General features: G+C 44.4%; 1 protein-coding gene across 2 annotated transcripts; it reads left to right on the forward strand.

The window, feature by feature from the left end:
- The first annotated feature begins 88 nt into the window (after positions 1-88).
- On the forward strand, positions 89-18,615 carry WDR91 (WD repeat domain 91). 2 transcript variants are annotated; one of them, XM_053977982.1, is made up of 15 exons: positions 89-251; positions 1,937-2,116; positions 3,116-3,323; positions 4,156-4,238; positions 6,396-6,520; positions 8,279-8,456; positions 8,732-8,890; positions 10,957-11,156; positions 11,610-11,760; positions 13,240-13,334; positions 13,637-13,805; positions 14,507-14,615; positions 16,047-16,159; positions 16,902-17,099; positions 17,967-18,615. In XM_053977982.1, exons 1-15 carry the CDS (start codon positions 129-131, stop codon positions 18,129-18,131), a joined length of 2,256 nt encoding a protein of 751 aa, XP_053833957.1. In that variant the 5' UTR covers positions 89-128; the 3' UTR covers positions 18,132-18,615. The 2 variants fall into 2 exon arrangements, with proteins under 2 accessions (XP_053833957.1, XP_053833956.1); XM_053977981.1 differs by lacking the exons at positions 89-251; positions 1,937-2,116; positions 3,116-3,323 and having other exon boundaries at positions 4,149-4,278.
- The last annotated feature ends 420 nt before the right edge of the window (positions 18,616-19,035 follow it).

The raw sequence follows: 19,035 nt of genomic DNA on the forward strand, positions 1-19,035 counted from the left end.
GAAGCGGCAGGCGGGCAAGGCACTTTGGGAGTTGTAGTCCCGCCGGTGCTGGGCCGGGCCGGGCCGGGTCAACCCCTCCCCGCCCCGCCCGTGGGCGGGCGGAGCCGGCGGCGCCGCCGCGGGTCCCCATGGCGGCGGCAGCGGAACGTACGGACGAGCTGGTGCGGGAGTATCTGCTGTTCCGCGGCTTCACCGCCGCCCTGAAGCAACTGGACGCCGAAATCAAGGCGGACCGGGAGAAGGGTTTCCGGGTGAGCGGCGACCGCGTCCCCGTTCCCGACGGGGCGCTGGGCGCGGGTGCACCCCAGGGAGGACGCGCTCCCCGGGCGGGCCGCGGGCGCCTTTTCGTGCTCCAGGGGCTGGGCGAGGGGAGCGGGCCTGGCGGCGGAGGGAGCTCTCGGAGCCTCCGCGCTTCCCCGCTAGAGCGACCGCCCCGGCCCCGCTGGGCAGGGCTGGGCGCCGGGGCCCGGCCGGCCGCACAGGCGGGATCCCGCATCCCGGAGCCGCCCGGCCCGCCCTGCCGCCCTTAGGGACGCGCAGCCTCCTGGCGGGGGGATGGAGCCGGCTGAAGGCTCCCCTCCCGCTCGGCTCCAGGGCGCCGTCAGCGCAGGACAGGGGCTCCATCCCCCTGCCTGCCTTCCGAGCCAGGGGCTGCCGCTCCCGGCAGCCGCCCCGCGCCGCTGGCCAGCCCGGCCGTCTGGAGACCCTGCGCCGACCTGTGTGACCCGCGGGCGGATTCTCGGCTTGGAGGCGAGAAGAACGGAAGAGAGCCGCGGACCGAGAGGGCAGGAAGACATTCCTTTGCCTGCATACTTTCTCGGTCATGGGAATTTTATCCAGCGGCTTTACAGCTCCGCTCTTTAGTTTGTATGTCTTGAGTACCAGCTACCTTGACTAACGCGTGGAAATTGGCGCAGAATTTGCCAGTCTCAAAAATACAGTTTCAGTCCATTGTGTGAGCTTTTTGTTCCTGTAGCAACAGTTTTGGGCACTGAATGTAGTGCTTTGAACAGTCAGATTTTTCTTTGACCAACAATATAAGCACTACTTTTATCATTAATAAAGCATGTTGCTTTTATTTTATAAAACACCAGCACTTTGCTGGTGACTTAATCTGCATTTTGTCCAAGAAGGGTCTGCTGGGGTCACAAACTTCAGTTTTCTATATCTGTAGGAAGCTGCAGAGATAAAAGTTGGGTATGTCCTAAAATACTAAGCGATGAAGGGAGAGCAACCACATATTAAACAACCTTAGTTTAATTTTATACAGGATGCAGCTTTTTCTTTTTCTGATGCCTGTCTTGGCCATCAGAAACCATTGAACAAAAAATCTGTTCCCACACTATCATTCTGCCTTATTCATATTCCAGAAATGATTTCCAAAGAGACATAATGACAAAAAAATATCCTTCTGCAAAATTTTATGCTTGCCTTGTTAGTAGATGATGTTACTAAAGATAAAGGTACTTCAAAAATTGCAATGGAGCAGAACTGACTTCCTCTTTGTTTTGGCTAAATGCAGGTATTTTTCTTTTTAGTCTAAAAATAATACTTCTTTTTCAGGTGCTGCATTTGAGTTTTAAACATTTAATCTTTTTTTTTTTTTGTTATTATCAAGAAACTTTTAAAGGAGGTGGAAAGTTTTGCTTACTTGCAAAAAACTCCATCAGTTGGATTCAACAAAATGTGATATTTCTGTCAAAATCTGTTTGGCTATGCACTGTCATATTTCTTTTTCCTTCATTTGCAAAGCGCCGCAGAGTGGAAGAACACTAATGCAAAATGCAGAGTGTTTCCAGGATTAGAAAATAGCTAATGCATAAGGATTGTACCGTACTACTTACGCAGTTAAAGCTTCTCAGCACTAAGTTACAGAAAGTCTTGTGCCTCAAGAGCCCTCACATGACTGAAGTCTTCCCTGTTTTGCCCTCTTTAGGTGGATAAGATAGTGGACCAGCTGCAGCAGTTTGTTCAGAGCTACGATCTGGCTGCCCTGCGGGATTACTGGAGTTATCTGGACCGACGCCTTTTCAGCCGTTTGGAAGACGTGTATCGGCCAACAGTGAACAAGCTGAAAACCAGTTTATTCCGATACTACCTTGTCCATGCTATTCAGGTAGTGTTTGATTTTTAGGCTACTTTATAAAGGTCCTGGTCTCTGAAACCAAAGCAATAAACTACCCTTGTGAGCCTCTGCCAGGCCTGCTGGATTAGGAGCAAGCAGTTCATGTGTCATGATCAGCAGTGTAGCCTGGAGTTTGATGCAGACTCACATGACGAGCTTGTGTGCAGGATAGGGAAACACGAGCAACAGGGAAACATGATTTGCTGGGTGCAAGATATTCACACTCACATAAAGACAGGTTTCCCTCAGAAAGAATAACAGTACTGCTAGCTCAGTCCTGCTCAGTTAACTTAGATACTGGCAGAGAACACAAGGTTCAAACCGAAACAAGGAAATGTAGGAGAGAAAAAGAATGTCTCTTTGCTTGCTTTGAGTAGGACAGAAAATAATGAGCTTAAAATGAAACAGAGATTTTTTTCTGTTCAAACCCTGAAAAGTCAATGGAGTATGTTCTCCCCTTGATTCTTCTTGGTTCCATTCATTGACTGTAGATCTGGGTGTTGGTGGATGAGTCAAAATCTAATACATCTTTCCAGAAGTGTGCTTTTTCATGGTTTGTTTTGTCATGTGTTTACCCTGAGGTGTGACAGTCCTGTCTGAATAATGTGTCAGATGGAAACCTTTACAAGCTGTATGTGCTGTAGACATTATGTGATTTGAATTATACTTTGGTCCTGTGTATGAATGCTCATGTCTCATGTCAGTGCACTCTGCACTGGTTTAACTGAAATCAGTGCGTTTGGTTCGATTGGTCTCGGCCCTTAAACAGGATTGTGGTGACTAGAAAGAAGGTTGGATTAAGTGCATTTGTGAGCTTCTCCTAGTGTATTTGGGATTCTTTTGTTTCCTAGTGAATCTGTAACTAATCACTTGCTGTGTCAGGGTGGTGAAAATACTTGTTATTGTGTTTATAACAAAAGGAAATGTTCCTAGACCTAATCTGGTGGCATTAATGGAAGTGTGAGCCCTATTCTTCTTGCTGTGTTTCAGAATGGCCGCAATGACAAGGCGCAGGAGTTTTTCCTCAAGCAGGCCTCCGAGCTCCAGAACCAGGCAGAGTGGAAGGATTGGTTTGTCCTGCCCTTCCTCCCTGCTCCAGACTCCAACCCCAGCTTTGCTACCTATTTCTCACGCCAGTGGGCAGATACGTTCATCGTGTCTCTGCACAACTTCCTGAGCGTCTTATTTCAGTGCATGCATATCCTTCTTTTTAACTAATAGTTAAATCTCCCTTGCCCTGGTGTTATACTTTCAACAGTTATGCCAAGGATATAGTACTGTGGAACTTCCTGCTTTCAGGTAATTTTTTACAGCCAAGACTTAATAGAAAGTTGGTGTTTACCAGAGGGTGTTGGAATAGTTACTGCTCAATTATCTGATGATATGTGGTATTCCCTGGGCAAAACAATTGTGGTTGTTGCTGGTGCTGAATCATCCTGATGCTAGTCACTAGAAATCTTGTGCACATCTTGTTCTGAAATGATTTTACTCTTTGCTTGACATAGTACAAAACAGTCATACAGCCTTGGGTCATAATCCGTAACTGTACTGACATCTTCTGTTCAATCCTTCTTTGGGTACATTATGTTCACAACATTGCCTAGTGACAGCTCATTATAATAGAGCAGTTGATTTTTGGCAGGAATAAGTTTTTAGCCCCACGCTACAGAGTTCTTTCTTGTTTGGTGATGGGCAGGCTTATGCTGCAGCTGGAATACAGCTCATCTTGAACTGTTTCTTCAGTGTACAGTAAAGCAGTAATAGAATCTGTCTTGCCCTCCACATCTGACTCTAAAAAGAAATAATCTAAAAATCCTTGCAAAGTTCACATGAAATAGTTCATGCAACAGCAAAGTAAAAAGTTGACTTAAGTAATTAAGCTGTTGCTGGTCTTCTGGTCGTGCACATACTTTTTGCTAATTGTATGGACTTTGTTTTTACGGAAGACATGACTGGTATGAAGTGCTGGCTTTTAGAATTAAGCCAGGTGCGCACGAGTTATCACCTTGATTTTCTTTAACATTGCTTACCAGTTCCAGTCATACTGAACTTTGAAGCTGAATGTCTCAGGACCAGTCTCATACAAGAAGAAAATGAATCACTGCGGCATAAGGTCAGAACTGAGATCACTCTTTAGCTGCTGACTGTGTGATGTGAGTTTTGTAAAATTGATTCCATCCATTCGAGAATATTGTAACTGTTCTGTTTGATGCAGTTATTCTAAGGCAGATTCTTTAAGTCCTTTATTTTATTTTAATTTATCTTTCAATTGTTTCCAGCAAACTTAGGGTTGTGATCATATTGTGAAATGTGTGTTTAGGATATTCCTGTCCCTCTGCTGGAGGCGATTGTCTCTCCTCCCTGTGCTGTCTGACAGGTATACAAACTTGAATACTGAATACTATACAAACTTGTTTTCTGTTACACTGCAAAGTCAAAACAAGATGAAACTGGTGGCAGGTTAAGGATGTATGTTATAGAGTTATAGAATGGGTTGGAAAGGAAGTATGGCTGATTTTGTGAATAGTATTCAGTCACTTCCAGATTTTAGCTGATAGAGAAATAGAAGCAAATGGACAATAAATTCTGGCAAAGAGACAGAAACTGTTATTTCTGAAATGGCCCTCTCGCCATGTTTGAATGTGTACTTAAAGCAATTTAGACCAACTAATGGAAATGTTGTGAATGTCTGTTTCCCAACTCTAGATCTTACAGTAAACCATGAGAAGAGTCTGTTAGTTCAGACAAAATGTTGCCAAGCTCCATGTCTTGTGTTTGACAGTACCATCAGCAGATACTTACAGAAAGGGTGTAACACGGGTCAGTCATTTCCAAGTATAACTTCTGTTAGGAAAATTTGTGAAATCTGCAGTTTAAGAACTTTCTAAACTATAGATCACATGTGGATTATCACATACAAATAGGAAGGCTTATTCATGTAAGCAGAACTTTAATTTCACTTCCTCAAAAATACCAAGAAAAGCTCTTTCTATATAAATACTTCAGTAAAGTTTGTACTTTACCTCCTGTGTTACAAAACATTGTTGAATGTTGTGTTTCCTGTTTGTACTGTTTTAATAGCTGTTCAACACTGTCCTAGAAATACATGTAAAATAGAATAATTGATTTCAAAAAGGAAGCAGTTGGGAAAAAAAACCCAAGATTTGTCACTGTGTACTGGATGGAGTTAGAAGGTCAGTCAAACATTGACAGGAAGGTTCTGCAAAGATGGTCAGTGAATAGGGACAGAGGATGAGGTATGTTTTGCAATAGAACTTTTATTTCCTCAAATTTTGTTTTTTTTTATTTTTTGCCAGATTAAACCTATGGTTTGTTTTTTGCCAGTTGGCTGATACCATGGCTGATATCATTTGCAGTCTGGATAAAAGTTTTCTGGCAAATTGACAGCAGTAAAACTAGACTTTCCCTTTTAGTCCATTCCTCAGGTCAGAGGGGGAATCAGCTACCTCTAGAATACAGGTTTTAAAAAAGGATGTCAATAAATATGGAATTTTATGCTAGCTGAAATTAAGTAGTGATTCTGTTTTATGCTGCTGAAACAATGGAAATACATAAATAGCAAGCTAGATTTCTAAAGCTCATTTTTCTCCCTGTATTTTCTTTCCTTAAATACTGTGTTAAAAAGAAAAACAAATGTACAGAAACAGAAAAGCCTGAGAAACTGTTTGTGTAAGAGTCACAGGCATAAACCAGATCTGTTCCAGAAAGCTGCATCATGAGGTTCCTCTGTACTAAAGGGAAAAAGAGATGGTTTTCTTTCTCTGTAATGTGGGGATAAATCTCACTATCATCCTTGGGAAGGAGTTGCAGAGGGTATGGAGCTGGATTTCAGGGTGACCTGGTTTCACTGACCTGGGTGCACCGTGCCACTTCAGCAAACCCTTGGCTGTGGGAAGAAGATTACCTTCTAGGCTCTGTGCCTGCATTGCCCTGGCCTCAAACTGCCTGCACAGAGAGGGACTGGCAAGCTCTGCCCTGCCCAGCTCTTGTTTCCCAGCACCACTAATGTCCCCACAGCCAGCCTGAGGAGAGGGATGAAGGGTTTTAAGTAGGCTCCAGTTTCATGTGCCCAAAGTACTGATTGTTTTGACTAATTGGACTAATGTGGTGTTCAGCCGGTCAGAGCAACTTTTTTCCTTCCCCACCCTTCTAGAGCTGATGAAATAAAAGGAGTAAACAACTTAAGTGAGTGGGAAGGAGGTGAATCTCAGTGACCCTGTGTTTACTTGGCTCTTTTTTCCTGTCGTAGCTGTTCGCTCTGCAGGCTGAATCCTCCCGCACGAAGAAAGAGGAACTGGAGGTGGAACAAACAGTTATGCATCACAAGCTGCCTGCATATGTGGCTAACATGGATCGACTGGGGGACTCTGAGCTGTGAGTGCCTGCAGGAGAAGAGCTGGGGACAGGCTCTGATGCTTTTGTTGGGTCAGGGAGGTTCCTGGAGGGTCATTTCCATGTCCCCTGCCCTGGGATTCAATGCAGAAAGACATCCAGGCAGAAGTTATGGTGATCTAAGTAGGTTTAATGGAATTCATGACAGGTGTTCCTCCCATCTTTTGGGAGGTTCTTGCAAACTAGTGAGAGCCCAAGCACACATGGAAGTGATTCTGCTCTGCTGTCAGCATTGCACCAAGGTGTTCTGGGCATCTAGGGCTCTGAAAGCAGTGCAGTACCTGCAGTATTGCTCAAATGAAGTGGACTGGCTCTTGATTCCAATTTACTTGAGTGCCTGCAGTGCCATAGGTTAATGCCCTGTGTTGTTTTGTAGATACTGTTACTGTATGACCCAAAGGGATTCTTGTTACACAGGGATGTGTTCTTGCTTTTGCAAAGTCAGGGGAGAAAGAGCTTCTCTTCTGTGAGGCTCAGTTATGCACAGATTTCCCCATGAACTTGCTGCAGTTAAAAGTGTGTTTTATGGCTACATGTATTTTGTGCCTATCTCTGGAAATTAGGCAACATATACAGTGATACAGCTTCTTTAACTGTTATTTTTTTACCCCAGTACAGGACAGGAATAGGATTGATTAAATTATCCTGTTGCCAGTGACAGATAGAAGTTGTAGCAGGTACTACACACAAAATGTTTTAATCTAAAATGTGTTTGATTAAATAGATTTAAGTGTTTATTGAACTATCTTGTTGACAGCTCTGCAGTCTTTGCACAGTACAGGCTACAGAGTTTAGTTTGTGATATGTTTTTTTTTAACTTTGTGGAAAGCCCTGATGCTATATGCGTGTATGGAGGAGTGTGACATGAGGGATGGGGTAATTTATTCCTGTATTTATTTTTGTCCATTTGAATTAGAAAAATTTGCCTAGGAAGTGGCATTTCTTGCATGTTCAGCTTATGTCTTAGTCTGGGGACCAGTTCAGTTGCTTATTTTCGTGTCTCTGCTTAACCCAAAGCCCAGCTTTGGTAGAATAGTTCCATCCTTGAAGAGTGGATAGAGACAGTGAAGATTATTGTATTCCCCTTGCCCTTGCTGCCACTCTGCTCTCAGAGGAAGCTGTAGCAGAGTGAGGTCACACAGTAGTGTTCTGGGAAGCAGCTGCTGCTCTTGGCATTGTGGACTGAGAAGGAAGGGGTTTATAATCACAGAAATGGGCTGTAGCTCTCTTATTTTCTTTGGGTCTGGATTTTGAGATATTGAAGGCTTGTGCCATAAAATTGTTGAACATAACTTGCTGTTTATCAAAGGGTGTTCAGTGAAATACTGGATGCTGAATGTCTCTCAAAGTAGGTCTGTTTTATACTTTGAATTGAGAATCCTATCTGAATAAGTTCTACAGAAATCTGAATTCCCCTGTCTTTCCCTTTGGGTCTTTCTAAACAAACCAGATGGAGTGGAAGGAGTTTTAGGTGGCTCTACAGGGGATTCAGCAACAGTCTGAGCTCACTGTCTCAGTGGCATCTCTGAGAAATGAGCTTTTGGTTACAGTAACTGTAATGACCTGCTCCAGGCACTAACAGGATATTTTCAAATAGGTTTTTAGTGCATAGTGGTGCACTGGCTTGGAAATGAATGTTCCAGTGCTTCAAACAGCTGCCACTTGACTCAGCTGGGTGGTCTTTGGGCAGGTTGCCTCACTTTCATACTCTATTTGGTGGTGTTTTGTCTTTTTCATTAGTGATATGACCTGCAATCAGAGAAGTACAGCACATTCTCTTCAGTCCCGGGGAGGCTTTCTGTCCTCTTTTCTCTCCCAAAGTAAAAAGGGCCCTTCCAGACCAACCCATTCAAGTGGAGCTTCTCCAATGCAGACTGGCAGTATGCTGCTAGGGAAGAAAGAAACAACAAATCACCAGGTAATTCTCAACTGAAACTTGCTCAGTCTCCAAGGAGTTAACTTGCAGCATGGCACTGCTCCAAGCTTTTGCTTCCACCTGAAAAATTAAATGTCCTTTTCTGCCTTGCAAATGTATGCTGGGCCTGAATGCAGCACAAGAACAGCTATTGTTATCTAAGAGCTTATCAATATGTGGAGCCCTTGCAAGTGTTTGGTTGCTTTGCTGCTTTTTTGCTCTTTGTTCTGCAGCCTACTAGGCGCATAACTTTGCCCAATCACTTCTCTGCTTTTCAGAGTGCCAAAGGAAAAGAAGGAACAGTGAGCTGTAAGGATGGGAAGAGCCACTTCAGTGGTTTAGTGGCAGGCGAGTCCAGTTCCATGCAGCAGCGGCAGAAGCGCTTGCAAGAGCATGGGAAAGAAAGGAAGGAACTGTTGTCAAAAGGGACCCTCCAGGTACTGTCAGCACTGCAGGGCTGGGAGGCAGAAGGCTTGTATTTCTGTAAAACTAAGTGGTAAAACAAGTGCAAGTGTTTCCTTTAAGCTTTGGAATTGCTAGTCAGAAATAACTGTATCAAAGGTTAATGTCTGTAATTAATCAACTCCTTCTACTCTTGGTTTATTTCTGTGTCCCTGGAAGTTAATCAGTACTGGCATTTCAGGTGGAAGAAGAATTGTCTCTTTTCTCCATGTTTTTCAACAGCCTGGTCCTGAGGCTTCATTAAGGTTTCATTCACTTTCAATGGTTGTGTTCAAATACCTTGTTAAAATCCCCATTCCTCAGTGGTAATGAACTTGGCTCACTCATCCAGCCAAAGTGAGTTCTCTTCCTGTAGGTTCTTATGCTTGATTTATACAGGCTCAGTGTGGGACAATGAAAACTAATATAACATTTTCCTGGATAGGAATGGAACTTGTTGCTTTCCGAGAAACATTTGCTTTTGGAGTTTTTTGTACTTTACTGTTGCAGTTTTGCCTGGGGGTGTGCCCTGCTTAAAAATCTAACGAAATAAAAAAACTGAATTTTTTTATTTATGTCCTGAATTTTAACTGCTGAAGGTCAGCACACTGCTTCTGTTCACCTGTGTGTTGTCTGGCTTTCAGCAGCCATGTTGTTAAAAAATACAGAGCACAGGCAGCATCTCAGCCGTTGTTATTTTGTCTGTATGAGACATTCTGCCTTGTGGAGAGACAGTGCTGAGGGACTGTTGCCTGTTGGCCAGTGTGTGGCTGTTTTGTGCGTGGGAGTGCTGGTTAAAGAGATGTTACTCTATCACTCAGCATTCAAGGCCTTGAGAGAACTTTTTTATTCATGATTCATCTAAAACTCTTTCAGCATTGGTTGGAAAATTGCAAAGCCCGATTTCCCAGTAAGTTTCCTTTCACTTCATTTTTTCTACAATGTTCCAGGTTAAGGCAGTGATTTTTGGGCTGTGTAAAGATTGGTCCTTGTGCCCTTGAGGAAGCTTGATACTCTAACTTTCTCTTGTACTCAAAGCATGTGAGCAAAAAGGAAACTGAAAGATGGTGCTGTTTTCTTTCATATGATTGTCATTCACTGGTTGTTACCTCCCCACATTAACTATCAGAATAATTCTTGGATTTATTTCCCAGTCTTTTCCAGCTCTGTGATTTCAAATGATTAGATTATGCACTGCTTGATCCATTGGTCCTGATGAGAAGCTACGGTAAATTAGGCAAGCATGTGTTACAGAACAGGAATTCATAATCATCAGTACCATTTTGGGGACACTTAGCTTTCAGAGGATGGTTTATCAAGAGAATGCTAGCAGATGGTTTACCACCTTATGTGCTGTATCTGCTTCTTGTTCAACTTCTGGTGGCAAGAGAAAACTAAGCTGCTTCCAAATATTTCTGCAGTGCAGATCTTGTCTCATCCAGATACTGTCACTTCCTAAAACTCCTTTTGTTCTGTCTGCCCTGTCAAATTGGGTTTTAAGCTTTTGGACTCATGTGTCAGCTCTACTGTTGTCATCAGTCAGGCGGCTGCAATGGTGACTCCACTGTGCACAGTCTGAATCTCTGGCAGATGAAGATAATTCATCCACTGGGGCTTGAGAACCAAGTTTTTGTGCAGGTTTGCTGAAGTGCATATTGTACAGACTTAACTTGTATTGCTGAGTGCAAGAATTCCTTAAAATATGTTGATTTTCTTGTGAATCTGTGCTCTAATGGCATGTAAATGGGCCTCTGATATTGGCTGAGGTATGCTAGAAATGTTGCAGTTCTTTTAATTCTTACAGGAAAGTATATAGCTGGGCACAGGGAGGGGCATATAAAGGACTCAACAACTAAGCAGTATTAAATAGTGCAGTTGTGCAACACATGATCCTTCTACTCAGAAAGGTCTCTGGCAGAAGGAGTGTTGGGCTGACAATGCTCCTGTTTTGTTGCAGCTTCTTTTTTTTTTTTTTTTTTTTTTTCTCCCAGCAGGCTGGGGTAGCTGAGAAGCTTGATATGGAGCTGCTTCCTTGTATTTCACACAGGATTTCTTCCTTCAGGGCCAAAGTGCTGAGAAGAAAACAGATACTAGCATAGCTGAGGCAGAACCATTCTCAGAGCTGCATGCTGAGCAAACAGAGACTTCAACCAAAATGCCTGGCAGCAGTGCAGAGGCTGTGGGAGTTCGGCAGGAACAGCCTTTCATCGTCCTGAGCCAGGAGGAGTATGGGGAGCACCATTCATCCATCATGTACTGCAGGTAATGCACTGGCAGAAGAGGACTGTCTTGTAGAAGCCTCTGCAGAAGGATCAGCTGTGTCTGGCCTCTTTCTCCCAGCCTCTGTTCTGTCCAGCACGTTGGACATGTACTCTCAGTTGTTGGGCAGTCAAGTTGGTGTGACTGAAAATAGCATGTAGCTTGTGCTACATGTGAAAAAGGACAGATTTTTGGACAGAGGTATTTGTGATTGGGCAATGCTAGCCAAGAAGAAACTCCCTTGTAAAGCAGATATTGCTTAAGGGCATTATGCCTTATGTCTGGAGCTTAATGGGCTTTGTTGTGCCAGTTACTGTGAAGTGAGCAGGAAGTAGTACAAAGAAGTTCTAATTCCTGCAGAAGGAACTGGTGTGTGGCCAGGAAAAGAAGGATTAGTAGGTTACATCTAAGAATTTGAGGGAGAAAAACATCCCATCAGTTTCATTCTACACACAGGGTTGATTGTTCTGGACGGAGGGTGGCCAGCTTGGATGTGGATGGGGTCATCAAAGTCTGGTCTTTTAACCCCATAATGCAAACGAAAGCTTCATCCATTTCCAAATCTCCATTGCTGTCCCTGGAATGGGCCACCAAGCGTGATCGGCTGGTGAGTAGTCTGCATGTGGAAGCGCACCACATGACTTGGGGCCATGTTGCTACGTGTTGCATGTTCACTTCTAGACAGCTGCACTGTGCATAAGATTGGGGCAGCAGTTAGCTTCCACTTCTAGGGGGACACAGGAACCAAAGCCTCTAGGGTCCAAAAAGAACTAGAGTGGGGAGTGTATGCTTTGTATTGAGCAAGGAGTTCACCACTGCTTGCCCTGAAACAGAAATTCTGAAGTGCAGTGTGGGTACAGCTGCAGGATAGTAGTGCCTTTGAGAGAAATGCCTGTCTTCACACAGATCACACAGAAACTTGTAAAGACAGGCAGAGACAACCGAGTACAACAGCTTGGGGGAGGCCTGCAGCAGAGAGCTGTGGACCTTTACTCATACACTGACCCAGCAGCAGAGAAGGGGAAACAGTTGCGGGGGTGGCATTTTACTTGTGCTTAAAAAGGTGTAAAAAAAGCTCCATGGCCAGTTCTAGACTGGTGTCTTAAGAGCTGAGGGTTTGTGTGTGCATAAGGAGCTTGGAGCTTGTTTAAATAACATGGAAAGTTTAAATGTTTCCAATATCCCTTTTTCTCTAGTTCTGTTACTAGAGAGGAGCCTTAAATTATATGCATTCCTTTGAGTCCTTGAGCTGTTGCTAGTGTTTCATGCCCTCCCTTGGCAGATACAGGGCTGTAGGAGAAGGCTGGCCTGCAAATGAGGCGGTATTTTTCACATTTTGTCACTGACAATGTAGCTTGCTAACTCTAAAATGCCACCTGTGAAGACCTGGTGCTACAGCTTGTCTCTGCTTTGGCTTTTAGAAAGCAAGTTGTCAATGCAGTTGCTGCTCTTTGTTTGTTGTGATGATGTTTCTTCTGCTTTGTGGAGTTTATTTCTTTCTTGCTAACGGAAAGATTCTTCATTCTGAAATACATTTAGGATTCACCAGCAAATTAGGCACTGAAGTGACAAAGATCTGGCTTGCTCAATTTTCTTTTATAATGCATCTCTTCATGACTTAAATTTTAATTGAAATTTTACCACAATTGATAAAGCATGTGTGAGCTTTTCTGGATGATTTCATCCTCCCATGGGTGAAAGGAGTTGGCTTCTGCTTGATTTTCTCTTTAGCACACAGTTAACAATCTTAAGCTTCTCTTTCCTTGGACCCCTAGATATTGAGACTTCATACATGTTTTGCATCCTGTAGGGTTGAGCCATGATCTAGAAAGTGGTGTTTATGCCACCTTGGTGCCTATTAGATCTTTTTTTCACTGGGAAGCAGGGTTTTTACTCTGACTTCTGTAGCTTTGGAGTAGTCCTACTCAGTGTGATTGCACAGGAAGACAGGATGTACCATAATGGAGTAATATTTAGTCTGAATGCATAAATAGAAAAAAAAATTACTAAGTCTTGGTAGTTGCTGGTCAGCATCATTGTACTGCTCACTCACACTCTTCCCATCTACTTCCTTGCTGGTTTCAAGCTATTGCTTGGCAGTGGGGTCGGGACAGTTCGTCTTTATGACACTGAAGCAAAGAAGAATCTCTGTGAAATCAGCATTGATGAGGACATGCCCAGGTAACTCTGGAATACTGATTTCTGTATATAAATATAAATATAAATATAAATAAATGGTGTTGGTTTTAATAGTAAACATCTCAATGTTCCTGCTGCTTTTCTGCAACTGCAGAACTATTCAGCCTTCATCTAGAGGGCAGTCCCTCTAGATGGGAGACACTCAAAAACTAAGCACATGAATCCTGCCCTCCTTTACAGTGCACCCTGTCTTGCAGAGTCTTAATGGGAGAGCTTGTAGGTGAGTGTTTTGCTTGAGGCAGCTGCAGGAGAGAGGTGATTCACACCATGTGTCTGTGTTCCAGGATCCTCTCGCTTGCCTGCAGCCCAAGTGGTGCCTCCTTTGTCTGCTCTGCAGCAGCCCAGAGCCCTGTCTCCCACATTGACTTCTCAGTAATCAACTCTGGGGGCAAAAGCATGAACCAAGTTCCTGGGAAGCTGCTGTTGTGGGACACTAAGACGATGAAACAGCAGGTACTTGCTGGGTTTCTTTCCTTTCTCAGTCTGCTTGCTGAGAATGAGTGTCTTCTGTTTCAATGTCTAGGAGCCCTCTTTCTAAATTATGCTGACTTTCTTTTCAATACCCTTCTTTTTCCTCCTTCCTCCTTTCCCCTCTGTCACATTCAGGATAAAAATAAATAATGTAAGTAGCTGCTGGATTGGGTGAAGTTTTTTTGTTTTATTGGTGCATTGGGATTTTTCTGATGAATTCTTCAGAATAGTCCATGGCCTTGTTTCTATCCTGGCTGCACAGTTTGTGACTGGAAATATCCCAAGTGGATTGAATGATGCTTTGCTGAGGCTTTCTCCAGCTGAGCTGAACTGAAGGGTTTTCGTTGCTGCTGTTTCCCTTGCCTTCCCTGTTTTTAAGTGAAGTGCTGTCCCTGACATGTAGGAGAAAGCAACATACTCAAGCTAATGCCTGCCAGAAGCTGGTTTTGCAACCTTGAGGCCATGGCCAAGAAAGCTGTGGCTTGGCTGAGGTGAATTGCTGGTTTAGTGTCACAGTAAAATGCTGCTGCCAGACCTTGAAGTCTGTAGTCATTAGAGGTGTAGGGCTCCAAACCAGAGTTCTTGTTACTAAATACCATCTTTCTTTCTTCCTTCCCCTGGAGTTCAGCTCTTCAGTACCCCCAGCTCCATTTCTCAGCATTAATGCAGATTTTCCCTTCCAGCTGCAGTTCTCCCTGGAGCCTGAGCCCATTGCTATTAACTGCACAGCCTTCAACCACAATGGCAACCTTCTGGTCACCGGGGCTGCGGATGGGATTGTTCGTCTCTTTGGTACAGTGGAAAGGGACCTGGGGGTATTGCTTGATAGCCAGCTGTAAGGCCAGGTGGCCAAGACTGGCATCTGGGCTTGTATCACAAATAGTGTGGCCAGCAGGATGAGGGGAGGGATTGTCCCCCTGCACCTGGCACTGCTGAGGTTGCACCTCAAACAGCATGTTAGGTTTTGGGCCCCTCACTACATGAAAGACATTGTGGGGCTGGAGTGTCTCCAGAGAACAAAACCAAACCTGGTAAAGGGTCTGGAGCACATGAGGAGTGGCTGCAGGAGCTGGGGTTCTTTAGCTTAGGGAAAAGGAGACTGAGGGGACACCTTACTGCTTTCTACAACTACCTGAAAGGAGTTTGTAGTCAGGTGGGGGTCAGTCTCTTCTCCCAGGTAACAAGGGATCAGACAGGAGGAAACTGTCTCAAGCAGCATCAAGGGAAGTTTAGACTGGATATTAGGAAAACTTCTGTCACCAAAGGGATTGTCAAGCACTGGAGCAGGCTGCCCAGGAAAGTGCTGGAGTCACCATGCCTGGAAGTATTTAAAAGATGTTACAGATGTGGCACTTAGGAGTATAGTTTAGTGGTGCAGTTGGCAGTGTTAAAGTAACAGTTGGGCTTGATTATTTTGGAGGTCTTTCCTAACTTAAATGTTTCTGTGAAACTGAGTAGTGAGATGGTCCCTAGTCCTCAGCTGGCTGCCCATAGCAGGGAGGCAGCTATAGGATATGCTTGGAGACCAAGGTGGAAGCTATTGTCTCCACAGGAGCTCTCAGGAGTGAATTGACATAGACTTTTTCTGAAGGACATTGGCTGGAGACCCTGGTAGTGCTGCTGGATTTGTTGTTTCTCTCCTCCTGAAGAAGAGACTGAATTTGCCCTTAAGCCCTGTGGTCTTGTGCTGTGCCAGATAGCAGTACCACTAGAGGCTGAGTCATGAGGAAAGCAATTCATGTGAGACCTTCCATTTAAATGCAAGGGCTTCACATCAGTCCTCCTTTTGGGAGCAATTTGTGTTTCTCAGGTTTTTATTCTCTTGCAATACAGGCAGTCCAGGCCTCCTACCTTTGAATGGGGAATCTGCTTCTGGCTCTGGTGGAGGCTGCAGTCCCAGGTCTTTGGGAGGACAGAGCTGTCAGCAGCTGGGAGGATGGGCAGGATAACAAGTGGAGGAGGAGTGCCACTGGTGCTTGGATGCATAATGCCTGCAGTTGACAGTGATTGTGTGAGCAGCCCTGTAAAGTCGAGTAGTTACAGACAGTGATTTTTGTGGCCAAAGTGAGAGCAGGAGTATAGGCACAGGGTGCTGGGATTGGATTGGGCTCCCCCATGCTTGTTTGGAGGGCTGCCACAGAGACCTCAGGAACATAAAAGGCCTCCCTCTCCTCACCTCAGCTCTGTGTGAGTACGAGTGTTCAGTACTGGTTCTCCCCTCAGATATGCAGCAGCATGAGTGCGCCATGAGCTGGAAGGCACATGATGGGGAGGTCTACTCCGTCGAGTTCAGCTATGATGAGAACACAGTCTACAGCATAGGCGAGGATGGCAAGGTAGGCTATGGATGACCTCCTACTGGTCAGTTGGCAGAGAAGTCACTTCTGGAGTCTTCTCCATATGATGGGGACAACTGTAAAAATACGCTCAGATTCTGGATGAAATGTGGGCTGCTAACTGCAGTCTTAGGTTAGCAGGGTGGTGCAGTACCACCCTGCTCCATGCAATCTGCAGAGAGAGTGACTGAAAAATGTATTAATAGTTGGAGCTGTCTTTGACCTTGTGTGCAAATCCTACTGTTGGTAACATCCCTTTCCCAGATAGTCCATATGAGGATGACCTTTTTCTGCCCCTGACATCACCACATTTGAGATCTGGGATTCACAAGGAAGCATATCCTTGACCACCACATAAATCTCGTCAGCAGCTCCCTGTTGTTGGTAATAAACACTTTGATTTCTGCAGTTCCTCAGTCTTCAGCAGTAGAGGTGTGACTCAGGGAGGGACCTTGGCTGAGGAGTTAAGCAAATTCTCACCAGAGTACTGCATGCAGTGTGGAAGGATACAAAGGCAGTAGTGCTTGAGGAAGGCAGAGCATATCTTTTACCTGGATAGAAGGCACTCTTACAGCCTTTGCAGCCTGTTTTACTAATATAGCCACTTAGATATAGATGTCAAAATGCCATCTTCTTTTTGTGAGGAATACCAGTATTTTGCTTAAAATCAAAAAATGGCAACTCCACTTGTATCCCAGTTAATTTCATTATAGGCTTTTGTCATCTCTTTTTCTCATTCTAGTTTATTCAGTGGAATATCCATAAAAGTGGCTTGAAGGTGTCTGAGTATGACCTTCCCAGGGAAGCTACAGGTCCTTTTATTCTGTCCGGGTACAGTGGCTACAAGCAAGTCCAGTTCCCACGAGGACGGCTTTTTGCTTTTGACTCTGAGGGCAATTACATGTTGACATGTTCTTCTACTGGGGGAGTAATTTTTAAGGTAAGTCTGAGAAGTGATGGGGAGTACCCTTAAGTATCCATACAAGCTTCTGTTAATTACAAGTGTACAGCAGCAGCCCCTGGAAGTTCTTAAGCAGTACATATCCATCCCTGCTCTGTCAAAGCTGCCGCTCAGTTTCACAGTGTGCATTTTAGCAGTGTCTAGTGTACAGCAAGTGTTTGGGTCCTATGTATGTAGCTGGAGTATTTGTGCTCCTTCTTAAAGGTTAGCTTTTAGTGTCCAAGTGACTCGGACAAAGTTTTAATTACTTGTTTAATATATGGATGCATGGCAGTTCAGTGCAAAATGTATGATTGTTGACTGGTGCTCATGTTCAGTCTGCCTTCTGTGCCTGCTGATTCATTCTATGCTAGACCCAGCCTTATCCTCTTCCCTTACTGTGTAATGAAATTAAACGAAGAGTAAGGCTGAATAGATCTGCGTGCCCAAATTCTTGTGCTTCAGTAACAAGTGTTACTGATCACATGCCCATGCTCTTGCAAGGCAGATTAGATGGAATTTTTACTTTGTGTCTGGGGCACTCAGAGCACTTGAACTAACATGAGCTATAGCTTAGGCTTATGTACTTCTCATTAGTGTATGCTCTTAGCCTGCCTTGTTTAACCAGTGCAGTTCAGTTGATGTCAGAAGTTGAGCTGCTTGAGAGCATGTGCTTCTGTAGTGAGACTGGAAGCTTCCTTTCATGTGTGTACTACACACATCTCAGTATCTCACTGATTTTCTGCTTACTTATGCATGTTCTTAGAGATACGAAGTCTCTATCAGGCTTTGGCTTGTCTTGTTGGGTGTATTGCCCCCACTGCAGAAACTTACCTCCTTAAAATCTTATGCTTTCCTTCTTTTTAGTTAAATGGTGAGGAAAAGGTTCTGGAGAGCTGCCTTTCCCTGGGAGGACACCGAGCTCCTGTTGTCACAGTGGATTGGAGCACAGCCATGGACTGCGGGACCTGCCTCACTGCTTCTATGGATGGGAAAATTAAATTAACAACCTTACTGGCTCAAAAGTCTTAACCTGGACAGTACTGAAGGGGGAAAGAACAACAGACCTGACAAAACCAGTGTTAACTCACAGGAACAAACTGCATGGGAGAGAAGGCAAAGCAAAATCCCTTTTCTCATTGTAGCTTTTGCCTCTTGATAAATATATTTGCCAAACCACTGTGCAACAGAATGCCAGTATGGGACTGGATCAGTGGCAGCACTGAAAAATAAGTCTCCACTAATCCATTGTGGCAGCTGGACTTCCCTCTGTTAGGGAGTCTTGAGTAGCACGTGGCTAAAAGGCTGTGGTCACGTCAGGGTTCTGCAGAAGAAGGTGAGGCTGGAGGAAGCAAGCATGAGGCAGCACAGTGCATGACAATAAGATGACTCAAACTGGAAAGGCTGATGAGAAACCAGAGTATTCTTTGGGTATAACATTTGTTGTTACAATTTTGTTAATTTGTTTTTATTTGTTTTTTTTTCTGTAAAAAGAAAATATTCCCTTGCATTTGAACTCTATGCTTTGTTCAGCAGTTGCTACAAAACATGGAGGATGGTGAGGGCAGTGATGTGCCAAGTCTCCTGCATGCAAAAAAGCCCTTGTGTTTTCACCAGGTGCTTCCAGCACCACACCTGCACACCAGGGTGAACCAGACATCCAGGACCAAAAACAACTGCATTTGCTTGAATGTACTGTGTTACCTTGCCATAGGTATCTGCTATCAACCAGAGCAGAAATCCTGAGTCAGACTTTGAAATACTTGTGTTGGAGTTCAGAAGCTACATAATGCTACCTGATGGTGGAGAGGGGGAGGGAGGCCAAGACCAGTCTGGCCCTGTATAGGGCTCTCTGACACTGAAGCTGTCTCTCCCCCTAAGCCCCCCAACATCAGGGCAGGTGCTGTGCTCAGGTATTGCATAGTCTTTGAATGGA

Source organism: Vidua macroura, chromosome 5 (assembly GCF_024509145.1).
Source record: "Vidua macroura isolate BioBank_ID:100142 chromosome 5, ASM2450914v1, whole genome shotgun sequence".
NCBI lineage: Eukaryota > Metazoa > Chordata > Aves > Passeriformes > Viduidae > Vidua > Vidua macroura.